Below are 12,241 nucleotides of genomic sequence, written 5' to 3' on the forward strand. Positions count from 1 at the left end.
CCCTAATTAATTCAATTATTCAAAATCATATTAATTATTTTTTTCTGGGTGAATTGATAGGGTTTATACAGTACAAGAATTACATACAATGTAAGTCAAATTTTGACCAAAAATGACAAAAAAATTCCTTAAAAATACAGATTTGCATATTTCATCACAACTTGAACAAATCTAAGTTGGGTTACCCCTAGGGACCTGTATACCAAATAACAAAGCTGTCTGACCAGCGGTTATGAAAAAGATTTTTTACCAAAAACGCCTTTTTTGGCATTAATTTGCCTATTTTCAATTATATCAAAAAATTAAAAAAACTAGTTTCTCAAAATCATATTTTTCATCTACACAATAAATATCAAATCAGTAAGTACTGCGGTTCTCAAGATATTTGAGTGGACGGACGCCTCACAAACGGACATACATACATACATACATACATACATACATACATACAGACTGACGACGGACGCCGGACGGATACCCATCCCAATAGCTTCTATAGACTAAAGTCTATAGTAGCTAAAAACAAAAAAAAAAACAAAAACAGGTGAATATAACATGTCTAGAATGAGGATGAAGGTCACCAGTATTCATTCTACTTGTGGCAAAAGTGAGGTAATGTGGGACATTTCTTGGATAGCAAACTTTTAAAATTTTTCTGTAACACTTTATAGTTGATCTATGAATCTCTCTAAACATATAAATCCCCTGAAATCTCTGGGTACTGATGATGCACTGAAAACATATGTATGTACCATAGTCATTTTGGTAAACAGTTAGATTTGTTAGTGAATCTTGCTTGCTTCAACATAGCAAGAATTAAAAGTACAAAAAGCTACAGACTGTAGAGATAGCACAGCTTAGCAATCACCAACCTGCTCCCTCTGATAGAGTAACTGGTGATGATGTCGTAAAAGATTTTCGTAATACATGGAGTATGATTCGTAGTTGCTCCTCTCTCTCTGCATCACCAAGTTTGCCAGCATGGACAAAGATTTGTTCAGTGCTTCCTGTGATGGGAGGTAGACAGAATAAACTTCTTTTAGTATTCCGAAATCACTATAGTGGATAAAGTACTTTTATTAACCCTTGAGAGCTGTATTTTTTCCCACCAAAATTTTAGTGCAACATTTTACCCATTTTTTATGAACTTTTCTGTAATTTTTGGAATTATTTTGGACCAAATGAAATCAACATTTCATTGGCCATAGTTTTTTAGCAAAATTTTGGCAAAATTGTGACAAAAATTGACTAAGGTACATGTATATTTTATAAGGGTGACAAAAATTGACTTTGGTGCTCAAAGGGTTAAGGTAACAGACAGCCATAGGATATATCTATCACATACATGTAGACAGTACATGCATAATTTTTTGTATTAGGCAATAGCTGGTACCTTAAGATTTGTTAATTTCTTCCTCAGGAGTTACAATTTGTGGGTGCAAAAAGGAATTGAGTTGAACATTGGCTCAATTTGAAGTACTGAATGATGTGGGGCTAAAGCAAGTCTACTTTCTATTGATTACAGAAAGCAATAATTTGAACCTTTCTGTGCATTTCCAAAAAGGTCAGTAAAATAACCCACTTGCTATGTAACTTGTGATGAAGTATTCCATGAGTTCATGTTTCATAAAGACAGTATTAAGAAGCATTTTTGACCATCAAAAAGTGTGAATGTTTGTTCATCTCTGAAACTTTCTTTGTCTCTCAATCACATAGAATAGTGTCTTTTGGTTTTTGTAATGAAATGGTATAATTGCTCATTCTTTGCTCTCAGTGGTATTGCAGTTGACTTCTCAAACCTGATTAATGAGATTGTGTATTGCTCATTTGTCTCACTATGGATGGCACAGTATCATATATGACATTTCTCTGCTACAGTTAATGCAAACAGTTGACTATTTCAGTGACAAACTCATTTCCGGGCATTTTTACTCACCCTCTTGATAATGATATCATCGCCACTCTGTGTGGCTTCTGACATCAACATTCGACTGAAGTCTTCCGCTATGTGAGGTTTAGCAATGGTCATTCTCTCATTTATAACCTGTAAAATTAAAAAAACATAACATGTCAGATACCCTGGTTTTATTACAATTAATCACAATTATTCGTTGTTTACCTTTGAAACATGGACTGGAACATCTGATGAATATTTATTGATATGTTCAATGGTCTAAAATCTATTTGATCAACAAAATTGCTCTAACATTGCTATCTTTTAATCCCTCAAAGTTTTGATAGGAATTTCTGACACAAACTTCGGGTGCATTACATATTGAGAGTGATTCTCTTACATTCATGATTGTCAATTCTCATTTGCTTAGTAGCAGTGTACTACTACTTAAAAGCAAAATAAAAACCAGCAATTATTTAATTTCTTTGACTGTCTTTATTTGACTGAAATTTGATGGTGCAAGGACATGACTCCGCAACTCACTGGTTTCTTCCACAGATCAGTTGGTAGATTGCCTTCCTCTCTACCTCTCTCTGAAACAACCAATGTGTGCTCCTTGGCAATCTTCTTGCGTAATTCCAGGATCATGAATGCTTCCAGATGGTCTAACAGTCTGATAAGCTGCTTGGCACGAATCTCCATTTCTGATGCTCCTTTTGGAGCTGGCACTGGCTCATCTTCACGGATCATGCCTTCATAAATCTCACCCTGCATGGTGTCAACATCAAACAAGGAGTGGGGTTTAAAAATACTATCAAACTGGTATATATTCTCATCTCCCATTAGATTCTCAACACCTGACACAAGTCTTGCTTTCAGTTTGAATTTCAATAGATTCAAGCTCATTGGAGATTATGGGGATTATATGAAAAAGTGGGGTGGGAGTTTGGGGGATGGGGGAGACAAATCATCACAGCTTTACAAGGTTTATTTTCTCTTCACATTAACATCATGATAAATATTGAAAGAGAGATAAAAATTCAACCTGCTTTTGCATTCACATTATCACAAAATGTCTTTTCTTTCAAATGTATCCGTCATATTTATTCTATAAACACAGGTTTACTAGTAATTAGAGCTTAAGTCACCAATGACAAATTATCACTTTGACGAATACATGTACATTATTGAAAGATGGTGGTACTTCTCTGATATCAAAAAAAATCTCCACATCATTACCTGGCCATATTTCCTTGCTATGCTCTTCACCACTGGATAAAGTATCTCAGTTTTGTACACTTTGCTGTGAGGGAAAAGATGCACACTCTATAAGATGCACTGTACAAACATATACATGTTAAGACTGAAATACTGTAATTGTTTTTAAAGTCTGATACTCTGGTTCAAAGATTTTGGCACAATCGTATTGAACATGAAGAAAAGTTATCTGTAAATTTATCTGCACAAATGTTTTCAAATGGCCAAACAAGTATGATGGTTTGTTCATTGTCAAATTTTATGTTGATGGACTCAGAGAATATGAATAAGTGACACTATCACAGATCAATACATACATGTAATTTGAACGAATGATATTTAAATTCCAAAGTACTGTTCAATAATCAATCTTAGAAGCTTCCACTGGTACTGATGGCAAGTCACTGAGAACAGAACACACTGTGTGTGGAAGTACAAGCTAAAGTAGGTGTCACTGATTTCTGCTTTGAAAATTCCATAACATACTGGGAACGTGAAAGTGTTGAAATATTAAACGTGGAAACAAAAACATGTTTGTCTGTGAAACTTGAAATCAAAGCTTTTGTCAAACAAGCTGAGACACTGACATCATCACAGTTAGGACATATCCCAATCATTTGGTCGTCTTACCAGTACTTCCTGAAAGCCGACGCTGTTGATACATCTTCATCCTGGATCTTCCTTCTTGCCCACTCCTTTTTGAATACTTCAAGGATCTTCCACAAGATAAGGAACTTCTTGAGGAGTCCGTAAGCCTTGATGGGTTCTTTACTCCTAGATATTGGCTTCTTTGTTGCAGCTGCACAGTAAGACCATCAGAAAAGTCAAATAACTCAGTGAGACTTTTCTGATTAAGTTTCAGTGTAATACAATCACATACTAAGCTACTGATTTTCTGACCAGACATTGTACACACATCATTAGTTGTTGTCATGGTTCAAACTGACATTACTATCACATCAGCCTTGTACAAACAATTATATTGGCGAATTTTAGACAGACAGTAAATATCATATATTATGGGTTTGATTTGATCACTTCTGCCAGCCACTGGTTTCAACTACATGGCCTCATGCTGAGCACATCAGGAAGGTGGCAAAACAGGGTACACTGATCATCATTTGTACGCTTTCTCATACAGAAACTCTTAAAAAGGACATGTATGAAAGAAACAAAAAAAGATATGTTCATCATCATGTGTATATGTAGATATGGTTTTGTCTCACAATAACTGACCCTGACTCTCTACATTGCAGATGAATAGATTTATTTGTACATGTATCTGTATTAATCAAAACACAATGGCATGGATGCTGATGACATTTTCACTGGACAGTGACACTCACAAAAAATTTACAAGCTGAACTTTATCTGATTGTAGTTGCATCAATACTGAAATTATATCTGCAATTTATTTACTGATGGGAATACCGCATAGTAGACTACAATAAAACACAAACAAACGCGAGTGAAAATGATTCAGTTTTCCAAAGTGTCACTTACGTTGATGACTGACTTCTTTTTCCTTTTCCTCAACTGGTTGCTGTTCTTCTGCTCTGGGTGTTGTGCCTCCCTTGGCAGTACCCTTCTCACCGTTTTCATCATCACTTTCCACATCCATGTTGGTATACAGTTCATCAGGCTGGCACGTCTGCAGTACGTCCTCCATCTGAAGTGACACACCAAGGATTTCACCATTGGCAACGTGTCGATCGACGTCTCGGAGACCAGCCAGACACAGCTGCATGTTGTATTCTATCTGACGGAAGTCCCAGAATTGAGTGGGGAATGGACCTCTCCTGTAGACACAAATTTTGACCATAACATCAACCTTTTTTCACTGAGACATGCTTTGGTTTACTGTATGCTCTTCCATAGAGCAGCTGGACCACACAGTAAGTGAGGCTACCCACAATTCTCCATCATCTGTACACACGGAGATCACTCACTGAACTGAAGCAAATTTCTTCTGTACACAGAACAACTCGGTCAATATTTCAAAATTCTGGCAATATAGTTCTGATAATCATAATTTTCTGATTTCTCACTGTGAATAATGAGAAGATAAATCCCTTTTCCGCGGAGGAGATAGCAATTTTGTAATTTTGTAGACATCGATTTTTGACAGTCATACACAATATTTTCAAGGAAACTAAGGGAATAAGTTGCATCTGTGTTGGCAAAAGAAAGGGTATTGATGTTTTTTAATGTTCGTAACAAAGGAAATTTGCATGTCTGACAGGTGGTATGATAAGACCATCTTAGTTGCTGATAACTTTACCTTGACAAGTGTGCAATTTTTAGCACCTCCAAACATCGACTTTTCATTCAATTTACTCTTGAATTTTAAACATAATCAATAATTTTGGAACATAGTTTTAACAAATAATCCTGAACTTAAATTATAAGTTAAAATTATTAAGAAACTGATAAAATTGAAAAAGCCCTTAGCAAAAAATGTCTGAGTGAACAAATCAAGGGGAATTGTGGGTAGCCTCACTTACTGTTGACCAAAGTACAAGGGCAGAGGGATGGATACTCCAGCCAAAATTAAATGGATTCTCAAGCCAATATGTCATTATTACAGCAATTATAAACTTAACCAAAACAATTGCATCTCTGTGCAAGTTCCAAGTGAATTGCACAGGATTTGGATGGTCCTATAGAGTAAATGCTGCAAGATCTGTCAATTTTCCAATTGATAATATGTCATTGGATTTGCATACATTCACATAACTGTACATTAGTAAATTAATAACATTATGTTACTTCAAGTAATATGTAACCTTATAATTATTTTTCTCCAAGCTTTCATGCAGGCAGTGCCACTCCCTGTAAACGTCTCATTTACATACAAACCAATACTCACCTGCTGATGAATGCCCTCCATGGTGTGAGCTGCTGAGCTGGGAAATCTCTTGCTTCAAAAGGTTCAGGTATGGGCATAGAGATTGCATATACTGATGGTACTTGGGCATTGCTGAGACTGGTGAGGGCAGTGTGCATGTTGTCTGTGATGCTTCTGAAAGCTGACACATTATTGGTTGAAAGGAACGTGTCACACATGGCATGGCGGACAGATGTGTCGAATTCCAGAAACATGACGTCACGTCGCAGTGTTAGGAAATCAGCAACCTATGAAGATGTTGCAGAGACAAAGTTGTTATTAAATGAGAAGAGAAGAAAATTACATGTAAGCATCAGGGAAACAAATGTGAACTTCCAATAGACATATTAAACAATTTTAAATCATCAAAAGTTGATGATTAGTCCAATCATATCAAAGACATTTCTAAACTATGTTACGCTGTCAAAAGTGTGTGTCTATAGGCTAATGAGAGTTCGCCACTGATAATGATTCATTATCAGTAAATTTTCATACTCAAATAACGTTTATTACATACACTTTTGCACTAACAGATATAAGTATAAAATTCAGCATTAGATGTTTGTCGAATTGGGAGTATAAAATAAAATAAAATCAAATATGGACTTATCCAGGATTTAAAGGTTACTATAGAAATAACGGGTGACGCGCTGACCATTAACGTAACGTTAATGGTCAGAGCGGAGTCTGTTATTTCCATTATATTATCAGCGAACACAAGAAAACCGTGAAAATTTCCGAAAATTTCGGGAGCGAAGGACAACTGGGCCCCGAAACTGAGCAATACGCGACGCACTATCACGCGCGCTGTAAAAAATTGGCAAATCCGGAGATGTTTTCAGAAAAAAAGTATCTCAACTTGACCTACAAATTCTCCATTTTATTTTGTGATTGATAATGATTTACTTTTGAGCTGTAAAGTTACGATACTTTGAGTTGTTAATCTTATTATTCATATTCACGGGCCTGTAAACAAACCATTACTGTGTATTTGTGGTAAGTCACGTGGTTCAGCTCGACCAATCAAAATGCGACAGACAGGGCATGGTAATATAATGGCTAATAAAGGTTCTCAACGGATATTTTTGTGCATTGCTGAATATAACTAAAACTTTTGTCTTTTTAACTACAGTTTACCTTTTTTCTTCACTAGCTAAGAGCTGCAGTTACCAAGCTTTCCTGGCCATCTGGTTATGCAGCAAACTAATATTCTAGTACTGACTCAGTCACTGGTACCTAAATGTACACTGTACATGTGGCTCTATCTTTCCTCTGTCAACCAAGTGACTGTGACTGGCTCTCATCAACATGATACATATTCACTATCTTTCCTAACTGGTAGAGCGCCCTCATTCATGTAAAGTTATTCCTTCTCAGTCTTTGGCACCTGCTCAATACACACCAACCTGCTTTCAACAAACCTCATGTTCCTGACAGTGTTAATGGTATTTCAAGCAATTAGAACTTACCAACATGCTTGTATATGTGTATGTGTTGAATATTATGCCAAAATGACTGTTTGCATTTACATGAATATATGGATGTACCGGTACAGCCCATAATGCTGCCAAAAGCTGCTGATAGTTGAACAGGGCATGAGTAGGGCAATGAGACACTGGTTATCGTGTCACCTGCATGGAGGTATAATACTGTACTGAACTGTCCGTGACAATATTAGTGGTTATAATTTATCATGGTTCATATGACCTTGTTGGCTCTGTGCACAGTAAATCACGGGGAATGGTAATGCCGTAATTGATAATTTCACAGAAAGACCAACGCAATGACATTGAAAATGATTTGAATGACCGAACTGTTCAACTCACCTCCTGTGGATTTGTTGGATTGTCTAAATTGTCAATTTGTTTTTGTATTCCTCTAAGCTCAGCTGAGATACCTTCAGTACCACCCCAGTCTGCTGTCTCCATTCTCTTTGATCCAAGCCTGACAATTCAGAGAAAAATAAACATTTAAGGAAGCATCAAGTGAGTACCGGTACTGTTTGTCTGTTTGGACTGCACATACCTTTACTTAAGTTTTTATTTGCCTTTTTGTTTGACATCTGCTTGAAAGATAGTCGTGAAATCTTTTCTCTTCATTTCTGGTCTCCATCATTAAGGTTTTAGTCTCTCCAATAGGGAAAGACATTTTATAATAAATTGTTCCCTTCTCCATACGACTGGTGACAATCAATCATAAAATGCAACTATCTCTCTGGGTTACTGATACTGTAGTTAAGAACATAGTAGTTAATTACCATCAGTCACTTTGTAAATGGCAACAATTATCTGCGTTCATTGTCATGCGGTCATATAGGTATGTTTTGGGGAACATGTATGGCACACAATCACATTGGTAACCATAAATTGCATGCTACATGATGGAAGGCTCTGAGAATTCTGGCTGGGCTTTTTGAATCATCAGGAACTGACAACCAAAAGACATATTCCAGACCAATATTATCACTTGCCATTCATTTTGGAAAACAGACTTTGCTTGATATTGTCGAAGGAAATCAACACTGACATTTCAGTATGGATTCTGGTCACTTATTGCCAACATTGCATTTGAAAACGAATTTCAAGCAAAAAATTTACAGACGACACACACCTTGCATTGGAACTTCCAAGTCTGGAATATGAACAGAGGTAATGTAATATGTCATGCAGAGCCGCAACCAGCTGTAACGTCAATCTCAATGCTCGGATGCACGTATCGTTGTCCAGTGTCTTGAACATGATCAACACCTCAGAGTGGTGCGGTAGAAACCAAAGATTCAACAACATGGAGCCGTCTTGTGAGAGTATCCGCCTTGGTCTTTTATGAAGAATTCTAAATAAAAACACAACAACAATTTTCATCATTATATTGAAACGATTCATGTGGTAATAAACACAAAGACATACCCTTAAGTGATTTGTCGTGTCATAAGTGACTTTCGATGTGATGATTCTTTCACTGTTACAAGATAGTTGATTTGCCAATTCTAGTCAGTCAAATTTATACCTTGGATCGGTGAGTAATCCCTTCTTGTCATCCTCTTCTGTTTTCTTTTCACCGGGCCTTCCAATGATGAAATGTGTCTGTTTGGTTGTTGGAAATTCCTCCAGTAATGCCATGGTGCTGTTCAGATAGGCAATGATCTGCCCTCGCAGGGAATACTGGGACATGCGTCGCTGGTAATGATGACAAAATTTGTCTATCAAAGACCTGTGAACAAATAATAACAAAAAAAGATCATTATTATATACCCATACCAATATCACTGGTGACATTTACCATAAAATATCAGTCGTGATATTTTACAGTAAACGTTGAGATATGAGCAATAAACATCAATTTTGAGAGTTCCCAAACTTCATTTTCATTTTGATTGTAAACCAAGTAAACTACCAAAAATGGCTGCCACTCTCTGACTATGATGCGATGTTGCCGGCATAAAAATTTGAAGACTTTTGAGGAACAAGGAATAATACCGTAATGTTGAATCTTGTCGTGTCATCCCATGGTTATTTCATTCAAGTTCTTCTAATTTTTTTGGACAAGCTCTAGCAAACATTCTACTGTTCACACAGCATGGTGCACACCTCCTAAGGTAATGAACGTGTGGCATGGCAGTGATGTTGTGCATGCGACAATGGTTGACATGGCAACTCTCAGTGTAAAGAAACAAAATGGCTGCGTCTCTCCACTCCTTACGACAACCAAGCACAACTGAACTTGAGGCTTGAGGGAGATTTAAAGCAGAAGAAAGTTTTGATCGGTAATGATTGTAAAAATATAGTGCACCATGAAAGGTTCTTCTCATGCAACTACATGTAGTTTTGAGTCTGAGTATCTTGTCATCTGGTGTTCATAACCTCTCATCATACAAGATAAGATAGCTGAAATACTGTATTGATATAGAATACAAAATAAAGGGAAATTGATTTGCTTTGATGATAGCATGTGAATAACAAGCAAGTGAGGACATATAAGTGACCAACACATCAATCAATACCTTTTGAGCTTTTCAACTTCTTCAATGCTCTTCATCAGAGTACCCATGGACTGTTTTTTCTTAAGAAATTCATTTAATATGATATCTCTTGAAGGAACCTATGAAAATATAAAAGTAATGAAAAAGGAAAAAAAAAGTAAAATTAGATAGTTTTTAGAAGTACGGTATCCTTGTTCCTACACTTAAAAACTGTACAACCATGTCACATTGAAGGCCAGATACAGATACTGCATGTACAATTTGCTGATGTACGTGCTGTAGTTTAATCTGATAGATCAATGAATTAGACATCACGCTAGTCACTCACATGACAAGAAGTGATCTTGACCAACTATACATGAACAGGTGTAAAAGTGTGGGCACATATTGGCGAGGTACATGTACAGTATAGACATCAAAGTTCTCAGGTTACATTGCATCCTGCTGAACTAATAGTACAATGCATGCTGACGGTACCTTTTCCAGTTGCAGAGATACAAAAGACTCTGGTGACCTCTTCTGCCTTTCCATGCCTGTTTTCAGCTTGGATGCAAACACCACTGATGATGCCATGCTTTGAATGTTGGTAGTTTGTGGCCCAGTGGTTGTCAAAGCTGTCATGGAGCTCTTCTCACTGCGGGCATCTGATGGGGACTTGCGACCGCTGTTATGTACAAAAATTGAGAACGATAATGACCTACATGTTGTTCATGCAAAAATCATATATGGACAGTAAACAATTAATTTACAGATTTGGTTGTACAGTGATGTTGAGTGTGTGTGAACAGAATGCCTTTAGACACAAGAAACTGGTAACGGATAAAAGACCACACAATAGTGTGGCACTTGTTAATTTGGCAAACTGGATGTTCAATGGCATGGTCTTAGTTGAATTGAACATCAGACACTACTTTCAATTGTACATGTATCTTTCACATGAGAAACCACAGCTACACACATATGCACTTATTTATCCTCATGATGTCTAGATGTACGACACTTGATAGACACTGACCTCATTCCATTGTCAACAGCAGGAGACACTTCTTGGAAATATGAACACACACTGGCTTGCTGTACAGCACTCAACAAGGCATTTTTATGAACAACTTGACACTGTAGTGCAATGCGTAAATTTTCTAATCCTGAACCCTCAATCATCTGCAAGCAAACATATGATAGTGTTCGTTTAAATTTGTGTAACTAATATTTCAAAGATTGTTGTTTTGCTGTCTTTTACAGACAGGTAGATTAAACATAGGACTGATACCCTTTTAAGGTACCACATGTATGCATCTCAAAAGTGAAAGACTTGTAACTTTTCTCAAACATTCAAGGAAACTTCCAACCATTCACTTCAAAAAATCAAGAATAAAAATGGGTATCATGGCACAAATTTTGGTACTACAGAAACAAAGTACCAAGGATTTACCGATATTTGATATTCAAGATTGTTGCCATCCCAGTATCAACTCCATGGAGAAGACAAAAATTTTTAAATTTTCAAAAATATAAGATGGTGAAACTTATTCCAAGACTTTTCAAATGAGCCCTAACAAGTGGTAGACTAGAAAAGTATTGGAAAAATTTGAGCATCCAAATATCTGTTCCCAAAGTACGTTCTACCTTAAGAATATAGCGTTTACTACATGTACTGGTCAAATTAATTCAACAAAATTAGGGATCGTTAATATTTAATCATGAAGTAAAACAGACAGTCAAATATTTCAGTCGTTTTCATATCTCTATAAATACATTTACATCCAGTGGGCAAGATGGAGAAAGGTGTACATCATATTGTACCATGCATTGGTTTACAGTTGTTGTAATTTGACATAATTGAACCAATGAGCAATGCAATCAAAAGCAAAATAGATTTGTTTACACAGAGTATTAAATGAGCCAAATGGACAACAAATGATGAATTTCCACAAACAAATGACATTGGTCGATGTGCTTCCCTCAGGGGCTGCTTGTCCTTTACTTTCTCATAGTACGCGTATATAAACACACTGAGTAGCAAGTTATCAGTCTTGCTTTAGTTCTTACCTTGACAAAGCCATCTCTGTTTCTGAATGTGAACATGCCCACATGCTTTTCATCAATTTCTTGAATGGCTAACAATAATGTTGATGGAACATACCTGAAACAGGGTGCATTAGACATGAAAGGAATGCCAAAATCCCTACAGTTTGTAACATTTGCAAATTGTGATAGTTTCAAT

The 12,241-nt window shown here is 36.5% G+C and overlaps 1 protein-coding gene across 4 annotated transcripts in view; it reads right to left on the reverse strand.

Annotated features, from left to right (window-relative positions):
- The window catches only part of LOC139135437 (uncharacterized), a 46,743-nt gene that overhangs the window by 15,459 nt on the left and 19,043 nt on the right, over positions 1–12,241 (reverse strand). For all 4 annotated transcript variants that reach the window (XM_070702816.1, XM_070702815.1, XM_070702818.1 and 1 more), the window contains exons 24-37: positions 12,067–12,160; positions 11,033–11,178; positions 10,495–10,681; positions 10,039–10,136; positions 9,045–9,248; positions 8,649–8,870; positions 7,865–7,982; positions 6,021–6,286; positions 4,655–4,950; positions 3,782–3,950; positions 3,134–3,197; positions 2,438–2,662; positions 1,937–2,044; positions 873–1,007 (exon numbers count right to left, since the gene is read on the reverse strand). In XM_070702816.1, the coding sequence (XP_070558917.1) occupies positions 873–1,007; positions 1,937–2,044; positions 2,438–2,662; positions 3,134–3,197; positions 3,782–3,950; positions 4,655–4,950; positions 6,021–6,286; positions 7,865–7,982; positions 8,649–8,870; positions 9,045–9,248; positions 10,039–10,136; positions 10,495–10,681; positions 11,033–11,178; positions 12,067–12,160 (2,332 nt within the window). The remainder of the gene's footprint in view (positions 1–872; positions 1,008–1,936; positions 2,045–2,437; positions 2,663–3,133; positions 3,198–3,781; positions 3,951–4,654; positions 4,951–6,020; positions 6,287–7,864; positions 7,983–8,648; positions 8,871–9,044; positions 9,249–10,038; positions 10,137–10,494; positions 10,682–11,032; positions 11,179–12,066; positions 12,161–12,241) is intronic.

Source organism: Ptychodera flava, chromosome 6 (genome assembly GCF_041260155.1).
Source record: "Ptychodera flava strain L36383 chromosome 6, AS_Pfla_20210202, whole genome shotgun sequence".
Classification (NCBI taxonomy): domain Eukaryota; kingdom Metazoa; phylum Hemichordata; class Enteropneusta; family Ptychoderidae; genus Ptychodera; species Ptychodera flava.